Here is a 19,771-nt window from a genome sequence, read left to right on the forward strand (position 1 = left end):
TCCTTTTGAAGAGAACAGTCTGGACAGCATCTATGTTCCACGTCACTATTCTTGGTTCATAAATTCATATGCATATAGGCTTAGCCTTGTAATTTCACTGCTTGGAATTCTTATGAGCCAGTTGAGTGCTACTTGAATCCAAGTTTTTATGTTACATTACTTTTCTGATCAGAGCACACTGATTATATTTAGCTAGATACATTTCATTTTACTAACTTGGGCAACAATTTTTTTGAATTCTTTGAAGCTGTAATATTAAGTGTATACATGCACACAAAAATTGGAATGAGACTGAATAATTTTAAACTTTATTGTTTTAAGCACAAGTTCTGAAAAAATACTATGCATTCCCAATAGTTAATTCTATTAAACAAGCTTACACATTTGGTTATTTTATTGTTTGTTTTAAAACAACAGTGAGCTGAAACCATTACGGAAAGGCTGCTGTATGGCCATCTTTTAGAGAAATTTGAAACAACCAGTTCATTGAAGATGGCTAATATTCATCTCAGGTTCCAATATTCCCTTGCTCACTGTTTTTTTTTTCCTGTATGTTTAGTATAGGCACACATTCTGAATGACTAGTTTCTGATCATGTGGACAGAGTGTTGGAATAAGATTTTATAAAAGATTTTATTGTAAGTCAATGCACAAGAATGTTTTATGAGCAATTTTGAGAAATATGACAGTTCAGTTCTTTACAAAAGTTTACATTGATGCCTTTTATATTTTTGATATACATGCTATTATACCAAAACTGAAAAATCTTTCATTACAGTTAAGATGCCTTTTTACACATATTTATAAGTCATAGATTTTAATCCCTTCACTTCAGTTGAAAATCGAATAAGCAACATGCAGGAAAATGTCTGATTTATTTGTGTGTTTGTTGCAGTTATGTTTTTTAAATGCATAACAGAATAGTATACTAAAGTGAAGGGGTTAAAGAGGCTCTGATGTCTCATGGAAAACATTCTGTTTAGGAACAGTTCCACTTAGGTACAATTTTCTGGTGTTCTCCTCTCACTGTTGAATGTTAAAGGCTTTTGCTTAAAGACAGGAATGAAATCCTGGCTTCACTGAAGTCGGTGTTAAAACTCCCATTGATTTCAGTGAGGCCAGAATTTCATCTGGGATTTTATTCCTTAAAAATAATCTCCTCTTTCTAATTCCTCATTTTAAGATACAACAATTATAGCAACTAATTGAGATTCACAGACATTCCCTTGGCCCAAATTACTGCTGGTGTAATGCATAATTTCACTGGAGTCAGTGGAGTTGTGCCCATTTATGCCAGTAATAATTTTTTAATTAAGGAGCATGGGCTGATAGAGCTTTAGTTCTTTAGTACCTTCTCCAAAATGAGTGCTGAGTGTCCTCAATTTCCAAACAGGAGCAAAGACAGCTTAGAAACTGACAGTAGATACTCTACTTCTTGCAGGAATGGAACCCTAGGAAAAGAGGAACAGAACTCCAAAAAGCAACAAAGATCCCGATTTCATATATTTGTTCCCTTATAATAACAGAACAAGAGAAATGCAGAATGTAGATAGAATTGCCCCTCAAAAATGTTTTTTAAAGTTTTCTGTGAGACATCAACCCATCTTTAAGTGGTCTGTTGTCATGCAAAAATAGTATATTCTTTCTGAGTTTACATTAATCTTATAGTAGTTTATTTACATATAGATCACAAGATTGTGCTTTTTACACATGGAAAAGAAATTAACTCAATTTGTTTCATTCTAGAAGAGTTATTAAAAGACATTACTTTGTTATATGCAACAAAATCATACCCAAGGCAGTAATGACATTGGACCTGACTATTGCTGAGATAGTAGCAATTGCATAATGTACTGTAAAAGCCTACTTTAGCAGCAAAGGGATTACCACTTCTTCTCTATAATGTACACTATAAAATCAAATATTTTACCCTGAACATATGCCTTTCAGTACCACATTACTTAATTACACATATTGCCAGTTCTGTAAGGTTAGGACTCAATGCTGTGCGAGTTCTATCGTGTATCTTCTTTGATGGTTTCTGGGACAGGGGAGGTATGTTGTCTATGAAATATACTGAGTGAAGAACATCATGTATAACTATACATCATTCTCTCAAGGGGATTGGGCTTGAAGGTATGTTTGAATCTGGTTTTCTCATATCAGCAAAGGAGGTAATCTTTTCAGTAGACATAGTATCAGGCCCACGGAAACTTTTTTTTGACTATATAAAGGGGAAGAGCACATACTACTCTACTCAAGGAGATGCCATCTTTGGGGGACCGGACAATCGGCACACCACAGGGGCCCTATTCTGATCTCACCCTGATTTCACACCAGTGTAACTCCATTGACTTCAGTGGAGTTACTACTTTTTCCTTCTTGCTGGTTTGTATAAGAATCAGCCCCTATACCTTCAAGATGAAAATACTTATTTTTAAGCCACCCAGAGGAGAAATGTTTTTGGAGAAGAGCAGTACATAGTATCATTTATTTGATGGCATTTGAGTTTTGAAGGGGAATTCTCAAATAAGACAAAGATACACAAACACACTGCATAAATTATTACCCTGAGATACTATAAAGAGGTCATAGGGGAACAAACCTAATGAACACTGGGATTTTCCTTGCAATGGCCACAATAAATATTTTCACTTAAGGAAAAAACAAAACGTGCAAAAGAAAGACAGGTGTGCCAGATATTTAAGGAAAGCATGTTAGTGCTTATCACATTAAAGAACATATTTAGGCACACATTCATTTGAGGTTTTAATCCTTTCTAATGTTTCCGAGGTTAATAAGGCTGAGAGTGATCTGCAGAGGAAGTTCTAATTACGAAAGATAAAATTACCAGGGGGGTGAGGGTGGCTTTAGTTCATATACCCAGAGTTTTCCCCAAGATTTAAAAATTGACACACTTTTGGGATGTGGCTATAGAAAAATATTCATTTGAGCCAATTCTTTCCAAATTTTACATCACTTTGGTGTGGTCATGTACATAATTTTCTTCTTCCAACTCCTACTCCCACCCCCTCTAGTATTAAAATTAACAAGCATGGGAGCCATAAATAAATTCAAATTAGGATCCTCAGTTGTCTGGACAGGTCAGGTGGACTGAATCATTTTAGAGGAAAAGACAAGTAAATTCAATTCATGCTGTAGAGAAAGGTTAGTGGAAAATAGCTTCTTTTACACATCTGTTTATTTAAGGAACTAGTTATTGGTTCCTAAAATAGATCATATTTGCTTAAAAGAGAAAAAAGGCATTGCACCTGATGCTCTGATGCCTTGCACTGTGGATAGTCATTTATATCAGTGTAACATGATACACTGTGGAAAACACTACCAGATCACAATGGTAGTGTTTTACACCAATTTTGTACTAATGGAAATTACTACACAAGATGCAGGGCAATGAAGAATCAAGCCCAAATAATGCACATTTGATAAATCAAAGAAACACGTGCTGTACAAGCGAGATTATGTAACAGACGCAGTCTCCTGTGTATTTTTAGCTGTTTGTTCTGAAATGACTTTAATAAAACAGACTGCATAAAACTACCTCATTAGTTCAATTCATTTCATTTCTTTTAAAGCATGCAATGGAATTTCAGAGGGAAGGTACAGATTAATAGTTTAAGTTAGGCTTTTTAGTATGAAAACTATTGATAGACTCCAGTCTGAGGCAGAAAAATAAGTTTGTATTCACAGCCCTAGCAAACCAGGTCATCTAGCAGCCTCATGCTAGTGTGTGGATTGGTATAACTAATAGCAGTTATTTAAAAAATAAGTTCAGCTGGAAAAAGCCACCAAGGCTGTTGACTCATGGAGTGTCCAAGTTCCTTGAATTGTTTAGGCCTGCAGCTTTTAACACCACGCTGTTTGAGCATGTAGTTCCAGAGTCTGCTCCTATTCCACTGGGGAGATACTGCCTTTCTAGTGGCCCCTTTGCCACGGTGAAGGCTAAGGCTTTATCCAGACCAACTGCTTTATATGGTGCTTGGGATCATGGAATTGTATTAGAGCTTTGCAAATGTCCAAAATACAGAGAAGGATCCTTCTTTGATAGATCTTGATTCAGTCAAGGAAAAATTTAAAGTGGTTGTAGCACAAAGATCAGTCTTTCCCTAGCTGAAAGCTCAATTTTGAAGACCGATCAGAAAGGAAAAGAAAAACCTGTGCCCCCTCCCACTAGGGTTACCACTTTTGAAACGCAAAAAAACTCAGTACCTTCCCCCCACCCGCACCCCAAGCCTGCTGCAACCCCATCCCCCAACCACAAGGTAACTTGATCAGTTGGCAAGAGCAATCAGGACAAATGCCCACTTTTGCAAAAGAGCAGGATGCGATGCAGAGGAACATGAAGGGGGAAAAGGAGGTGAGTAGAGATGCCAGCCCTGTACAGGGGGGAGATAGGGCTGGGGAGGGGGAAGGAAGCTTTCCAGCATGCAGAGATCCGGAAGGGTTCCAGCGACTGGGCAACAACCTTGTGGAGGGGGGCAGGGTTCAGGTGACCAGCAACAGCCTTGCACAAGGAGGGTAGGGGGGAGCAGCAGGGTTCCAGTGACTGGAACGGCTTTGTGCTGGTGGGGTGGCAGTTTGGGTGAACAGCTGGGGGTATCCCATTTTCCCCTTGGGAAATACGGTCACCCAAGAAATAACACGTGATGTTATCACTCTCGCATGACTCAAACCCTCTCTCACACACATGCATGTTACTGTAATTTCAAACACGTTTGAGCAGTTATCACTTAAACTGCAGAAGTGGGAACACTGCAGCATCTTTAGCTGCACAATGACTTTTGACATTAGATATCCAAGTGTATTATGATCATAATGCAAATCCTTCGGCCCATGTTAAAAAAAGACAACCTGGCAGACTAAATTATTTTTCTGGTAAATCCATAAAAAAAGCCAGCCAGGCCGGTCAAATACCAGCCAAGTGGTAACCTTACCTCCCACCATGCCATCTTACAATGGTGGTGGGAAGCAACATAGGCACTCAGGAGTAACACTTCCAGCACTACAAGGGAGGCCCTTCACCTAAAATAGAGCTACAGCAATGGGGATATGATGCCACCATTTCTAGCAAGTAAATTTGTTTTACTGAACATTACTCACCATTATAGTTCATACATTGGGCCAGAGCTCCATTCCTCTACCTACAGCTGTGCCAGGGAGTTAACCTGACAGGACTGCATAGCACTAGCAGCATGTCAAGCAATAAATTAAGAATCAAGAGTGTATAGGATGGTGAGGGCTCATTTAGACTAGTTCTCCTCCTCTTGAGAAGCTTTTTATTTTGTAGCTCCCATAGAAAGCTGACCCTTATGAATAGATCAGTCTGCCACAGAGCCACCAATCCTTCCACAGCCTTCCCAGCTTCTGCATGTATGAACCCATGGGCATATTGTGCTGAATCAGCACCTCAAGGAAGATTTATCTGCCATGCTATAAACTGAGTTCAGATGCACTGGAAAAAGACATACAGGGAATTCTATAACTTCCTAAAATAGTTTTGCAATTACAAAGTGGTATTAATCTGGGTTTTTCCATTAGGCCTAATATGCTGATGGGTATATTACACACAAATGAAATCAGGAGATTTACTCCCCGTTCTCTGTTAGTTAGATCATTCATGATTACATAAAGTCAATGGAATTTGTCTTGCAGAGTATAAAAACTGTCACTTAAAAAACCAAAACAAAACGACCAAAGATCTAGCTTGAAGTTCTAGGTTAGGGAAAAAAGACTTAGTTTTGATTTTAATTATCAGTCTTTGAATGTTTGAGGTAGACCACATTATTGAATTATCCAGGATTTCAGTCACTAATCTATAATGTTATATACAATCATATCAACAGATATATCACATACCTTTTTCCTGATGTGTAATCAATAGTATTTGGGGGCATTAATAATAATGTAACCTTCCATGATATACTTTAAGATGTGCTGGAATTTATGTATCTGTATATGGTTATGTAGTGTAGTTTTCAGTAGTCTTCTACAGCGTACATACTGTAAAAAGATAAGGTACTACAGCTGATGAAAAAGGAAAATTACGGTTATATCAGTGGTGAGGTCTTGGAACAACAAAAGGTTCAGACACAAGGTGAGGTGCTTATTCATTTCAACTGTGTCGTTCTGGCTCTGTACTTTTGAGTATGTACTTTAATATTGCTACAAAGTCCATTATTCAGAAGAATTTTCCCGCCGCTTCATACAGAGACACTTGAATAAAGCTCTTCTATTTGTTTTTTGAAGTAATCTCTTAGCTCTCGTCTCCTAGCCTTTAGTGTTGGTGTCAGCAAGCCATTTTGTATTGAGAACATATCAGAGTGGATGTAAATGGCTTTGACCTGAAATAGAAAATGAATATATTTATGGCAAAACTAAACTAACATCATCCACTATTAATTAGTACTAATCAAATCTCCTGAAATTGTAACTATCCTGCTTAGGTTATCAGCAAAAATGACTTTGCTGGGTCCATCTTCATTCCTACTGGTTGTCTGTCCATATCACAAAGCATCCACACACACTTCTTGTTTAACGGAACTCTCAGGACTGATAACAATATTTGTGTTTCAGGTTGGAATTAAGAAGCACTAACAGAGTGGAGTGGTGAAGTATGACCACCACCTGTCTATACCATGGCTGTATCTCACCACTTCTCTGTCAGTCCCTCATATTTTTATTAGCACCAGCTTCTTCCTGCACCACAAACCTTTGTCCACATGCTCCCCTCAAAATATTACCCTGTCCCTAAAAGAAATACGCATCCAGTCTGCTTTGCTCTTGTTCCACTGTGTGGTGTGCAACAGAGCATATGCCCAAAAAACTCAAGAGTGGCTCAAGCAGAGGGGAAATGTGGCTATGCATGATGTTGCCCCATCCACAAAACTTCCACATAGCTGAAGGGTCACAGAGTCAGGAGAAAGAGAAATCATACTAAGGGCATAAAACTCTTCTGATCCAAAGTAAACATGAGGATGATCATGGAAAAAAAGAATGATGTTTTAGTGACCAGTTACAGTGATAAAAACCACTCAGCCCAGGCAAATATAATTTTACAAGTCTAATCTGACTAATCCATGGTGTCAGAGCACAGCAGGAAGCTTGGTGGAAGATGGAGTGGGTTGTGTTTCCATTATATTTATGGTGGTGCTGGTGGTGGGAGACAGTAGAAAACTACTCTGTATGGCTGGCCACAATCCACATGGTTCAGACAGGACTCCTTAGCCATCTTCTGCTTTTTTTGGCCGGCACCAACCCACTTCACATTTTGACAGACTAGGACTTGTAGGAAATGTGGTTTAAGAGTGACCTTTTTATTCCATGAAATCATTTGGCTCTCTTTTCCCTGTGTGCGTTTTATTCCAGGGGCAAATGTAGGGACCACAAATAATTTCTTTATGTACTGTGGCCAAGTGACTTTTAAAAGGAGCTAGTGATTTTGAGTGCTGTAATTTTTGGGTGCTTAATTTGAGATGCACTAAGGGGGCATGATTTTGGAACACCCATCCTCTAAATTGTCCCTGAGTTGAGCATTCAAAAACTGCAGCACCTTTTGAAAGTCTTGAATTATATGTAATTATATACAAAATGTTTACATAAAAGAACAACATAGAGGTACAGCAATAATTTTTAAAGTTATTAAAATGGTAAACTTTGTGCATTAATGTTGTAGCTAGTTAAAAGATTATCAAAGAGTATGATTAAAATTACAAGACCCTTCAAATTAACACTGTCCTGTCTGGATCCAAGAAAAAAGAGTTAAGAGGAAAATTAGACTTGGTGGCAAATGGTTCTGCAGTACAGCATAATATATAGTCCCACACCAAAAGGAATAGTTTCTGGTAAATTCACATCCACTTGTGACTCTTCTTAAAAAAAAACAACCTTATGACAAACATCCAGAATATATTGGCCTGGATCTACAACTCGTCAAAAGATTTTTATATATCAAAAATTCAGGTCTTTTCTGCTCAGAAGTGCTTTGGGGTTACTGGAGAGCTAGTGAAATGGTGACAACACAAGAATCAAGGTAGTGAAAGTGGAGCAATTGTGAGGAGAAAGGATTTTTAATTAGACTTGTTTAAAAACTCTTGGGTTTGCTTGTTTTAGTTAATGCCTATTTAAATAGTCATTAGACCAGAGATAGAGTGTGAGAATGACTCTGTAGTTTAGGGCACTCACCTGGAGGTGTGAGACCAAAGGTCATGTCTAATTATTTATACCAGTGATCCCCAACCTTTTCGTCTGGTGGGCACCAGATGAAGAACTGTGGTGGCGGTGGAGCATCTGCCGAAATGCCGCCGAATTTCTGCGGCATTTCGGCGACGACGCCTCTCGATGACATCGCTTGTCAGCGGCAAGCGGCGTCATCGAGAGGCGTCGCCGCCGAAATGCCGCAGAAATTCGGTGGCATTTCGATGGATGCTCCACTGCTGGCCAGGATGCGGGCGCATTTAGATGCCCCCTTGGGCGCCATGGTGCCTGCAGCACTGCATTGAGGACACCTGATTTATACTTAGTGGAACAGCTTAAATAGGCGAGAATGAGAAAGACCTGCCCAAGAACATCCCATTGCTCAATGACTGGAGCAATCTCCAAGACCCAAATTTAAATCCCTTCTCCACATCAAGTGGAGGGGTCAACTTAGTTTTGGGTTGACTGAAACTACTTTTTCTTGCAAATAAACTATTAGTCTGAAAAATTTCACGCAACTCTATCTACGGGGAAGGTGGACCCATGCAAAGGAACATCTCTGTATGGTCCATACTGGTCAGATAATCTGTCCCAATGTTAGGTCATGACAATCACATACTGCTTTACACATGAGGCTCTACAAAATAGGTTTTCAAACTGCAATACATTCAGGTATTTCCATTTCATATTGTTTCTCCCTAGATTTTCAGCATTGCAGCAGAGTTCTCCTCATAACCTCACAGTTTATTTAATACATGTCAGTAGAACTAGTGAGTTAAGGGTATTCATATTGTGAAGATTAGGGCAGGAACAACCCAGGGTAATTACTAGATAGCCAACTTCCTGTATTACGATCCACGCTCCATGTGGAATTTCTTTTATCAGTTATGGAACTGTCAGAAAAATGGAGACAAGGAGATTTAAGGTTTCTGGAGCTTCTGCAAACTCTTTAACACACTGGATTTTCATTGGACTTCTCAAGCAAAAACAAGCAAATAAATGAAGCTTATTAAATAATGTCTTAGATATTCACTTTTATATTCATATTTAAAATAACAGATATGCAATAAAACATTAACTTTTAAAGAAACATTTGATGTCAGCCTTTTTATGTGTTTTGATCTATATTATTGCTACCATGAAATACTGCATCAGTTTCAGAATTTTCCTACTTGAATGTTTGTTATTCTGTTGCAGAAAATATTCAGGCAAGCGTCAGAAAAGGATTAGTGCATGCACTGAAAATAAACAGAGCAGCTGTATTTTCTAGGTCAGTTACATGAATGGTACTGTAATTACGGACCTGATCCTACTTTGCAACATTGCTTTCAATGGGAGTAGGATCAGGCTCCTAAAAATACTGTTCTTAACCTCTGGTGATTATATATGGGATTATATAGGGCCTGCTCTTGTATTCCCTATGCACCCATAACACCCACTGAATCTACTCTGACTCCTGCTGTGTGCAGAAAACGGGATCAGGGACTGTAGTCCTTATTCAATCAAAAACGATAAAAATAATTTGTCAGCTTTCACAAAATTCCTGCATGGAACCATCAAAATAATAATGAGGCTTTTATTACTGTAGACTTTTGTGGCAATATTCATGCATTCTTAAGGGACACAAATGCAAGCTATAATTACTTTCAGAAACAACATAATCAGACATTTAGGCTTTATATGATGCATACCAACAACTGCCTATTCATCGTAAAGGGGCGAGTTATCTGACCATAGGGAATAATGTTATCATACCTGCTCAAAAGAATGAAGTCCACCTTCCTTCCCTAGCCGCACCATATCTTCCATTATTGCTTGTGTCAGTTCCTGGGTTAGAACACATAATTTTCCGTTACCTTTCAAGAGGCATCTTTACATCCAGTGATATTCTTCAGCAGGAAATAAAGTTTACTGATCAAAGCACAAATACACTGTTGGTTCTGGCAGTTCATACATCAGTTAGCAAAATGTTGCTTTAAAGGAAATTCCTTTATAAATAGAAAATGAATGAATGCTTTATAAATGAGTAATGTAATATTTTTATACAGCAGAAAATGTAAGGCTAATGTTTTCAAACTTTGGTGGTTGAGGATAGACATTTAAAGCCTTAATCCTTCAAACTCTTAGACAAACTCTTAAGAATCCAAATAATCCCACTGACTTCACCGGTATTCATGTGCTTTTAAAGTTAAGTGTGGGTGTAAATGGATTGTGGCTTAAATCATCTATGTTTCATGACAGTAGTAGGTGCTCAGTACTTCTTAAAAACCACTCTACCTATTAAGGTGCCTAAATATTAATATAAAAGTGCCACACTTTAGCCACCAAAGTAGAATATTCTCACTTAAACTTTGCATTTTGCCATTATTTATAACTACTATTAATTTTTTAGCTGAATTAAACATTAATAGGAGAGAAAAAGTGTTACCTTTCATACGAGTCTAAAAAGAGATTGCATAGGTTTAATTATAGAAAAAGAACTGTATGATATATATTCACAGAAAACATTCAGAAGAGTGGTCATAATGACAGAGACAAATGAACCATCTAGTTCGGTATTCTGTCTCTGACAGCAGGCGATGCTCAATGCTTGGGGAAAAAAGGTGGAATACGCAGGTGTAAGATTACTGAAGACCTTGTCTTCTTACATATTTGGAAAATACCATTAGTAGCGCTACTAAATAAGAACGATGTTAAGGAGCTTAAGGGCTTGGTTTGCCTAATCTCTTATGTGAGCATACCTTTATTTCAGTGCTATCATTTCCTACTGCTGCATATTACCGATCACTGTTAATTAAATGCACACACATACTTATTTTTAAAGGACACACCGTATTTTTACAGAGCTCTGAATATGTTCCCTCAAACCCTTTTTTCCTTGCCCAGCCTGGCATGACTTCAGAATCAGGTACAACAATTCCCACCAAGAAGGCCTGTATCGGAAAAAAAAAATGTATCAGCCAAGGAAAGAACCATATTTAAAATATAATATTCCAGTACATAAATAATCTCTCTTAGTTTGCCAGGTTTAATCATTTCAATACAGCACTGTATTTGGCTAAAATTTCATGATGAAGTATTTGTGATGAACATTTCTTCTCCTCAGATAAAAGAGCCCTAAATGACAGTTAATATATTTGCCAGAAAAATATAATACATTGGCCCAGATTCTGCAATTTTAATTCTACTTTGCACTGAAGCTAACAAAGTTATTTTGCTTTTACGCTGGTATAAGTGAGAGCAGAACTCGGTCCATTTTGTTTATCACTATTCCATTCATGGATCTCTGACCATCCAGGGAAATCATATTGCTGTCAAAGAGAAATATGTGTTTGGCTCTAGGGCATGATTAGTGGGTAAGACTTAGTTGTTATGGTGTCTGAAATTGTACCTGTTGCTATGTAAAACACCAACTGTTGCATATGTAGACTGGATGCTTACACTTGCAGCTCTCTCCACGGTGTGCGCAAAAGCAGATTTTTCACACATAAAACTTTAATGAGCAGAATTTTGTGGGCAGAATTTCAGAAGCCACTTTTGAAAACATGTCCCTAATTATTCTGTTTTAATACAGAGAATAGTTCTGCCCACCTGCGTAAGCACTTGGCAGACAGACCTCTCACATGCAGGTCCTATGCAGGACATAAGTGATGAAGGGTCCTGCACTTGTCCTCCACTTGTGAATTAAAGTGCAGCTCTAGTATCTGCTCTGCTGTTCTCTATTTCTAAAAGTTGATGCCAATAGTCTCAGCACCCCAGCAGCCTAACCTTTGTCGAGTATTTTTGTAGGCATCATGGCACAGGAGAGTTTTAAGGAGGGATTTGAAGGAGAATAATGAGGTAGTTTCAGAGGCTAGATTGTCACCCATTCCCCAAGCTGTATATAGTCACTCAACTGGTTGGGGGCCTAACTAGCTATAAGCCAATTCCAGAATGGAGGAGGAGGAGGATGGTAAGGGGTAGAAAGGTCACCTTGACTGACCCCTTGGTGCCAGGCACAGAAGCTGTCAAGCAGAGGGTCTTGCTCTAAAATTATTTTGAAGTGTTACATTTTACCTGTAAGCTGTCTCCATGCACATATATCTGGGCAATAGGCTCACTGCGGATGTAGATATTCTCAATCTTTTCAGGCGCAATATATTCTCCCTGAGCAAGTTTAAATATATGCTTTTTCCGATCAATAATTTTAAGTGTCCCAGTCTGTTGGGAAAGAGAGATGATGGTTACCAAAATTGTTATTTGAATATACAGGCCCAATAAACAATGTATTTTTTGCACTTGACTCTACATGTCATTAAAGAGCTAACAGTAAAACTGGGAGGAGGTGCACAATCCCCTAGCTACCAGCAAGAGTGGACCATCCAGGCAGAGCAAAGATCAGAGCAAGAGTGTCTGAACCCAGGAAACTGGCCCTACCCAGGGTTTATTGGTGGTGAACAGCCCAGGAGAAAAGGTTGAATTTAATCAGTCTTGCAGCCCTCACTTGGAAAAGAGATTTTCAGGATCAGGAGACATTTTTGATAAATATAGTCTCTTAAACACAGGTTGTATTTTCAGCCCATCAGCCATGATAAAGTCTCTTTAAGGGCCTGTCCAAACTTCCATTATAATAAAGTCAACCATCATCATGCAGGGAAGGAAAGTACTATTCTGGTAGTCAGAAGAACTGTTTAAAAATACCAAAAAAATACTTTTTGACCATATTTGTCATTCTGTCCCAGGCCATCACGCTGCCCAGAAATTTTGCTTTCTGTAACATTTCTGCCAAATGCCTATTTATACACCAAAACCAACAAGTTTTTGATATACATCGTCTTTCTTCTGAAAGACAGATTAAAATAAGAAATTTCATTTAAAAAAAAAAAAAAAAGGTCTTTTCTCCCCTCACTTTTCAGTCTGAAAAAGAGTGCTCTGTGCACCTGCATTTGTATGTGTAAAACAGGGTCCAGAATAATGGTGTTTAAAAAACTCAAAAAGATAATGGAAATGCTTTGGTATTCGGAGGTTTCCCAGTTCTGTTGTGAGTTTGTCCTCCCACCTCTTGTTCCAGATAGGATATTTTTTTCACCTGATAATTTTTAAAAAAGTATTTTTTAATGTAGATGTTGCTGTTTAGACAAATTCTTTATCAAATACTAGGAGAGTTTAAATATGAAAAAAAATTGCAGAAAGTAGTAACTTTATATTCAAAAGTGCTGAGAACCTGTAGTTCTCATGGACTTGAATGGTATTTGAGAGCATTTAGTACTTCTAAAAAAAAAAAAAAAAAAGAAAAAAATCAAGGTGTTTGGTCTTTAAACAAGTGAGTTGATTTCAGCATGCCACAGTGGAGGTGGCTCAATTTCAGAAGCAGTTGAACTGATTTCTGTCTCCCCAGTGTCATCTCTTCCAAAGATTAATTAAAGATTGAGTGTTTGGCTTTGGATATTAAAATACCCTCTGGGGAGAGGCAAATCTGCTTGATACATTACATGAACTAATGAGATATCAAAGAAACTTTTCTTTATGCTTTGCTTAAAACTTGGGATGCTGAGGCATGAAGCTGACCCGTAACAGGGACCCAGGTGCATGGACATGACTCTGAGGATGCACGAACTTCTGGTGGTTGACATAGGGTTATTCCACAAAAAACGGTCAAACAAAGATTTGCTTGAAAATACAAGTGTACTACCTTAGAATTTACATAAGAATATACAATTTACACAAGAACTGAGAATCTGATCGGTACATACAGGTAACCATTTCCCAATGTCTCCAGTATGAAGCCATCCTTCTTTATCCAGAGCTTCAGCTGTCTTCTCACCATCTTTTAGATAACCTTTAAAAACATTGGGTCCTTTCACACATATCTGCAAAAGAGTCATGGTTTCTGACAAAGTCTTGAGCTTTTGTTATGGAATCATACCAAAATGTTAATGGGTGGATTCTTTCCCATATAAGAGCTCCAATAAAATAAAGTATTTCAAATTATGTTACCACCAGCCATATATTTTTTAAACTAATGTAGGTGTAAAGTAAAACAAGACTGTGCAAAACTTCAGTCAATTTGTGTGTGAAATTTTCTGGACTTTTCTTGTTTGTTTTTCTCAGCCCTAAAATTGTCTTTTGACAATATTTCATGAGAACAGAAAAACTGACTGCTAATGCATGTGATATCACAGCCTTCCACATAGTTTTCATAAAGACAACAATTTTGCTGAAAAATGTGATCATTTTCACAAAAAATGAACTAGCTTTAGTGCAGATATTTTGCACTGAAAATTGGGTCATATTTTTCATTTACAGTGAAAATAGGAAAACACTTAGATTTTGAACATTTTGAATGTTGTTGTGAACATTTCACTCACCTCTAGTTAAAACCTACATGCACTAGCAAGAATAAAGTGTTAAAGCTTTCAGGGTAAGCTGTGAACATAATTAGGAAGTATAGAGTACACTGTGGTGAATCATATCACTGCATGCTGTACATCCAGATGCTGGATGAAATCTTGGCTCCACTGAAGTCAATGGGAGTGTTACCCACCAGGTTCGTGAGCTAAACAGTACATATGGGGCATTGGGGACAGAACTCAGGACTTATCCTAAAATATGAACCCTTTACCTCTGGAGCCTAAGGAATCCTCCTTAGCTAAAAAGAGTCCTCATGAGCATTAAAAGTATTAGCAGGTATATTCTTTGAGAGACTCCAGCTGCTAATTTAGGCCTCAGTTCTCCACTGGGATCCACTAGCACAACTATGTATGCCTGCAAAGAGTCCTGCTAAAAATCAGTGGGACTCTGCAAGGATCCATGCTACCAGATCCCTATGTAGGCTCAGAGCCATAGACACAAACACGTGAGCATGGTGATATTCTATGGTATTAAGCACTCGCCAGTAAATTACAGTGTGCTGGGATTTTGTTGCTGAAGGAAAACTGGAAATGCAGAACTCTGGGATAATACGAAATTACACTTTATTTCTCTTTAAAGTAGCATGCGTGATATTATGTTATGTTATGATATTATGTTATGAAATGGGCAGACAATCATTGACATTAAAGGGAAAATGTAAATATAATCCTCAGCTCTGATTTTATTCTGTGCATCAATGGCCTTTCATTGAACTTGAAAATATAAATGGAAAAAAGAAAAATAGTTATGTTAAAAAGTAAATAAATTCATTCCAGTGCATTATAAAAATAACTAAGCTTGATCCCACAAAGTTCTGAGTGCCTATTGCAAGCTGCTGAAAGCCCTCAGTGAGACAGGATAGCAGTCAATATCTACCAGGACCAGAATTTAGGCCCTGATTCAACAAGCCATCCCTATTCAGCGAGCTACATAAGCATCCGCTTAACTTTAATGGGACTTAAACACATGCTTAAAGTGAGGCTTGAAGTTAAATGTTTTGCTGAATTGAGACCTTAAACATGTAGATCCAAGTCTTACAATCCTAGTGCTGTTTTTACTCAGAGGAAAGTCCTATTGAGTTCATTGTTTATTTCAATAAGAGTTTTCACTGTACTAGGGATGCATGAGGACTGGATGAGTTGATCCTTATAACTCTAGGCCCTAATCTTGTGAAGGGATCCACTTAGGTGAACCCTTATGCCTCTGTGGGATCCCATTGGAGTCAATGGGATTCTCTGTGAGTGGAACCCTCAGCCCCTTCAAAAGTAATTAGCTTTAGCACTTGGTGGTGGTTCTGTAATATTTGTAATTAACATTTTGATGCTCTATTGCTGTCTGACGTATTCCTCCGTTCTGCTTTTTTCCTTTCATTTCTCAATCTATGACAAGGAGCATTTAAAAAGGATTCTCAGATACAAGCAGTAACAAATGACTCACAGAGTTTTATAATGACAGCCTGTCTTAAAGGGTTAACTACCGAGGTGCTGTATATAATGTTTGAGATGGATACCTCTCCTTCTCCTTTTGAAGCAAAATAATTCATCTCTTCCACATCCATCAGTTTGATTAAATTGCAGGGTAGAGGGGCTCCTACGTGACCTGCAAATTAAAGTCATTTGTCATTTCTTTCTATAAATGGTGCTCATTAGAATATTATTAGCACATCACCCATTTCTAGCTGACCTTCTTGAAGTTCAGTATTCTTGAAGCATATGTGTCTGTGTGCAGAATCCTTTAACCTGTCTGGATAGGATTCCTAATTTTAAGTGTAACAATACAGGACCCTTTTGCCTTACCATCTTCCTCTGACCAACAGGAAATTAAATCAACCCCTCTTTTAAAGACCGAACTCAGAGTAACTTGTTAATAACAGAGCCCAAAGTTCTGTTTTGTGTATCATCTAGAAAAGTCAAAGGCTTTGAGTTACAATGGCTTTAAATTCAACCTTTTTCCAATTTCTCCAAAGTAAACTATAACTGCTTAAACTACTCTGAATTCTGTTAACTGTCAGTGACCCAAATGGAATGTTCTGGTAGACAGAGATCACAGGAGCACAAAGGTGTTCAGGAATGGTCACTCTGCAAGGCAAGGTACACTGGTTCTCTGCCACCCAGGGTTTTATCCACACTAGGGGAATCCTTCACAGATCTGCCCAGGCTTAGGGCCAGCAGCTTTAACAAAGTGAGGATCCAGTCCTTAATATATATTTGTGAATGTGTGTTCAGTAACTATGTGCTGGGAAGGGCACCAAAATGAAGACAGCGTGAGACAAACGTAGTGAAAGTTTAACTGGAAAAATGTGTTATGGCAGTACATCTCATAGTAGGTAATTGGCCTTTTCTGCTGTGCAGAAAAACAAGCTGATATACAGCAATCTGTACTGGAAATCACATTCTGTGCTCTACTCCAATCACAGAAAATTAGTGTTGTAGATAATTAATGGGACTAATAAATTATGTCCAATTTTTGTACAGGTATTCATTCACATGAATTTGATCATACCTGTTCCAAAGCCATTCTATAAATATTAATAATTAATACTGCATGACTCTTCTTGTTTATTATTTGCTGAGCACTGATAACATGCTGGGTGCTGATTGACGTTTTCATCTGATTATATTAACCATCATAAGATCCCAAAGGTTTGAAAGTGTAATTGTCTAGAATCCTTAAACCTCTAAGCATCCTCTTCCCCTCCTCCGCCCCCCATTATCTGGCATTGGATCTGTGCTTAAAGCCTGATTTTGGTCACAAGTGAATATGAATTTGTTAGCCTAATCTTTGTTCCAGTGTTACATCTGACAAACACAATTCAATAGCACTAGTAATCTCTGCCCAAGGCAGGCCAGAAGTGGAAAGGACAGGAGATTTTTGCAGACCAGGACCAAGGCATGGTTCTAGATCTCTCATGGGAAACTTGCATAGCATCTGATCAAATTCTACCTTTCTTTGGCTAGTGCCATTAATACCTCACTTTCATAAATACTGAATTCACCAAAATTATTCAGCACAATGATAAAGTGTTGCATAGTATCCTGTAGATATTACAGCCCAAAAAAGTATTCCAAATACACTAAAGAGTTCTATCCTTTTTGGAGAGACTATCATTTTTACCTGAAGTCCAGTCACCTGGTGTGGTAAAGGTACATCCTGCTGTGCACTCTGTTTGACCGTAACCTTCATAAACCTGACAAAGAGATATATAGCTTTGAACCTGATGATAGATTAACACTTACATATGATTTGAACATTGTTCAGTTTCCTTCTTGTTGCACAATGCCATGAATTTAAACCATAATGCAGTACGCTGATTAGAGAGACAAGCTGGGTGAAGTAATATTTAACTATTACCTCCTCACCCACCTTGTTGCTCTAATATCCTGGACCGACATGGCTACAATTACACTATATATAGTGTACAGATTCACAGGGAAACTTACTCTGGTCTTCATTGTATGGGAAACATTGTGATATATTATTCTGAATGATCATCACTGTAAGAATCTGAAAATAGTGGGAAGAGAGGACAGTTGTACTGATCGCAGTTGCTTGAATAAAGTAGTATGTGAGAGAAACCAGATTCTTTGCATTAACATGAAATACATTTTTGAAAGGGTCTTTTTGGAAACTTTTTGCTGGCAAGCTTCAGGCATCTGAGAGGGTGGGTGGGGGCTTGTTTGCCACTTACTTCTAGAGGCCACTAGCATTGCCAACCACCTGAGCAGAATTCTAGGAGCATGCAAGCTGTGTGTCCTCAGCCTCCCTGGATTCTACAGTAAGTGGTTTGGCCTGCACCTTCTTCCCAGGACACTAGACAGGTCCCTTCACTATGTGTTTGGTCTTCAATGACCTAGGAAATAGGCATCTCCAAAGTCCCCCTCTATGCCTGGGTATTATGCTAGTTCTTAATCAATGTGACTTCTGAAAATTGACAAGTTGCACCATCTTATTGCTGCTGATCTTTCCCCCGCCCCTAGATATGGGTGCAAACCCTAGATCCAAATATTCCTGAACTTGCATCCAGATCTGAACTGTGTCATTGGCTGCCTCTCTCTATAAAGCACTGAAAGTCCTGGATCCAAACTCCTCTCAACTTTGGGAGAGTTTGGAGCCATGTCTGATCTATGTGGTTTGAGCCCACTCTGACTATTTATATCTTTGACCATCAGAAAAAAACAATTTCTATTGTGATATATGTTGGTAAATGTTATTTTAAATATAGGTTTCCCTTGATTTCTTAACAACTAGAATAGCTAGTACAAAAGTGCATCTGAATAACTGTGTAGATGAAGTGTACCTGACATCCAAGTGCTGCCCGAAGGAACCCCAGAACAGTTGGAGAAGCAGGGGCAGCTCCCGTTACAATCATCCTAACACACCCACCAAGGCTTGCCTGTTAGATAATAAGAGAAAATAAAACTCTTAGCCTCCCGTATGAGCATACACATTCTATCAAATCTTGAAAGAAAAAGCACTAACTGCATATAACTGAAGTAGCCCAAAAGAAACAGCCCTTCTTCCATTAGAAAATTGTAATCATCACCATAGTGCCTATAATCAACACCATAGGAGCCACATCTTGGACCAGGAACCCACTGTACTAGGCATTGTACAAACAAAACAAGAAGTCCATGTGCTTTGGCTGGTCCCTGTTCATATAAATACCATAGTTTTCCTTAAGATTATTACACAGGCTTAGATTCCAGTCCTGTAACTGACTCTGCATGGGCAGACCTTTCTGCCCAAATAGAGCCTCTTCAAAGTCAACACTGCCTGGCACAGATGCACGGGTGTGCCTGCAGAGAATCACAGAAATGTAGGGCTGGAAGGGATCCCAAGGAGTCATCTAGGCCATCTTTCCATGCTGAGGCAGGCATGAATCCATCTGGCTCTATTGGACTTCATGGTTAGGACAAAAAAAAACAAAAAACCCACCACCCTAATCTCCTGCCTCCATTCTGTTCTTGCTCATTTTCATCCCATAGCTTTGGTAATTCCTCCCTGAACAACCCCAAACAATTCTGTCTCCTTTTTAAGGTTGATGTCCTTCAAGTATCTGTAGACAATATCACATCGTCACCTTTCAGCTATGCTATAAGTCAAAAAAAGGAAGACAAAGAATTTTTTGTAATTTTTAGACTTTGAGGTTAGAAGGTCATAGTCAGAG

The 19,771-nt window shown here is 38.4% G+C and overlaps 1 protein-coding gene across 8 annotated transcripts in view; it reads right to left on the reverse strand.

The window, feature by feature from the left end:
* Positions 1-292: 292 nt before the first annotated feature.
* ACSL6 (acyl-CoA synthetase long chain family member 6) overlaps positions 293-19,771 on the reverse strand; it is a 116,542-nt gene continuing 97,063 nt past the window's right edge. For 7 of the 8 annotated variants that reach the window (XM_050962629.1, XM_050962630.1, XM_050962633.1 and 4 more), the window contains 8 exons: positions 18,902-18,997; positions 17,719-17,791; positions 16,115-16,203; positions 13,947-14,063; positions 12,271-12,414; positions 11,046-11,147; positions 9,970-10,041; positions 293-6,362 (listed from right to left, as the gene is read on the reverse strand). In XM_050962629.1, the coding sequence (XP_050818586.1) occupies positions 6,222-6,362; positions 9,970-10,041; positions 11,046-11,147; positions 12,271-12,414; positions 13,947-14,063; positions 16,115-16,203; positions 17,719-17,791; positions 18,902-18,997 (834 nt within the window). In that variant the 3' untranslated portion in view covers positions 293-6,221. Of the gene's footprint in view, positions 6,363-9,969; positions 10,126-11,045; positions 11,148-12,270; positions 12,415-13,946; positions 14,064-16,114; positions 16,204-17,718; positions 17,792-18,901; positions 18,998-19,771 lie in introns of those variants that run through there. The other variant, XM_050962637.1, reaches the window with a different exon arrangement.

Source organism: Gopherus flavomarginatus, chromosome 7 (genome assembly GCF_025201925.1).
Source record: "Gopherus flavomarginatus isolate rGopFla2 chromosome 7, rGopFla2.mat.asm, whole genome shotgun sequence".
Classification (NCBI taxonomy): Eukaryota; Metazoa; Chordata; order Testudines; family Testudinidae; genus Gopherus; species Gopherus flavomarginatus.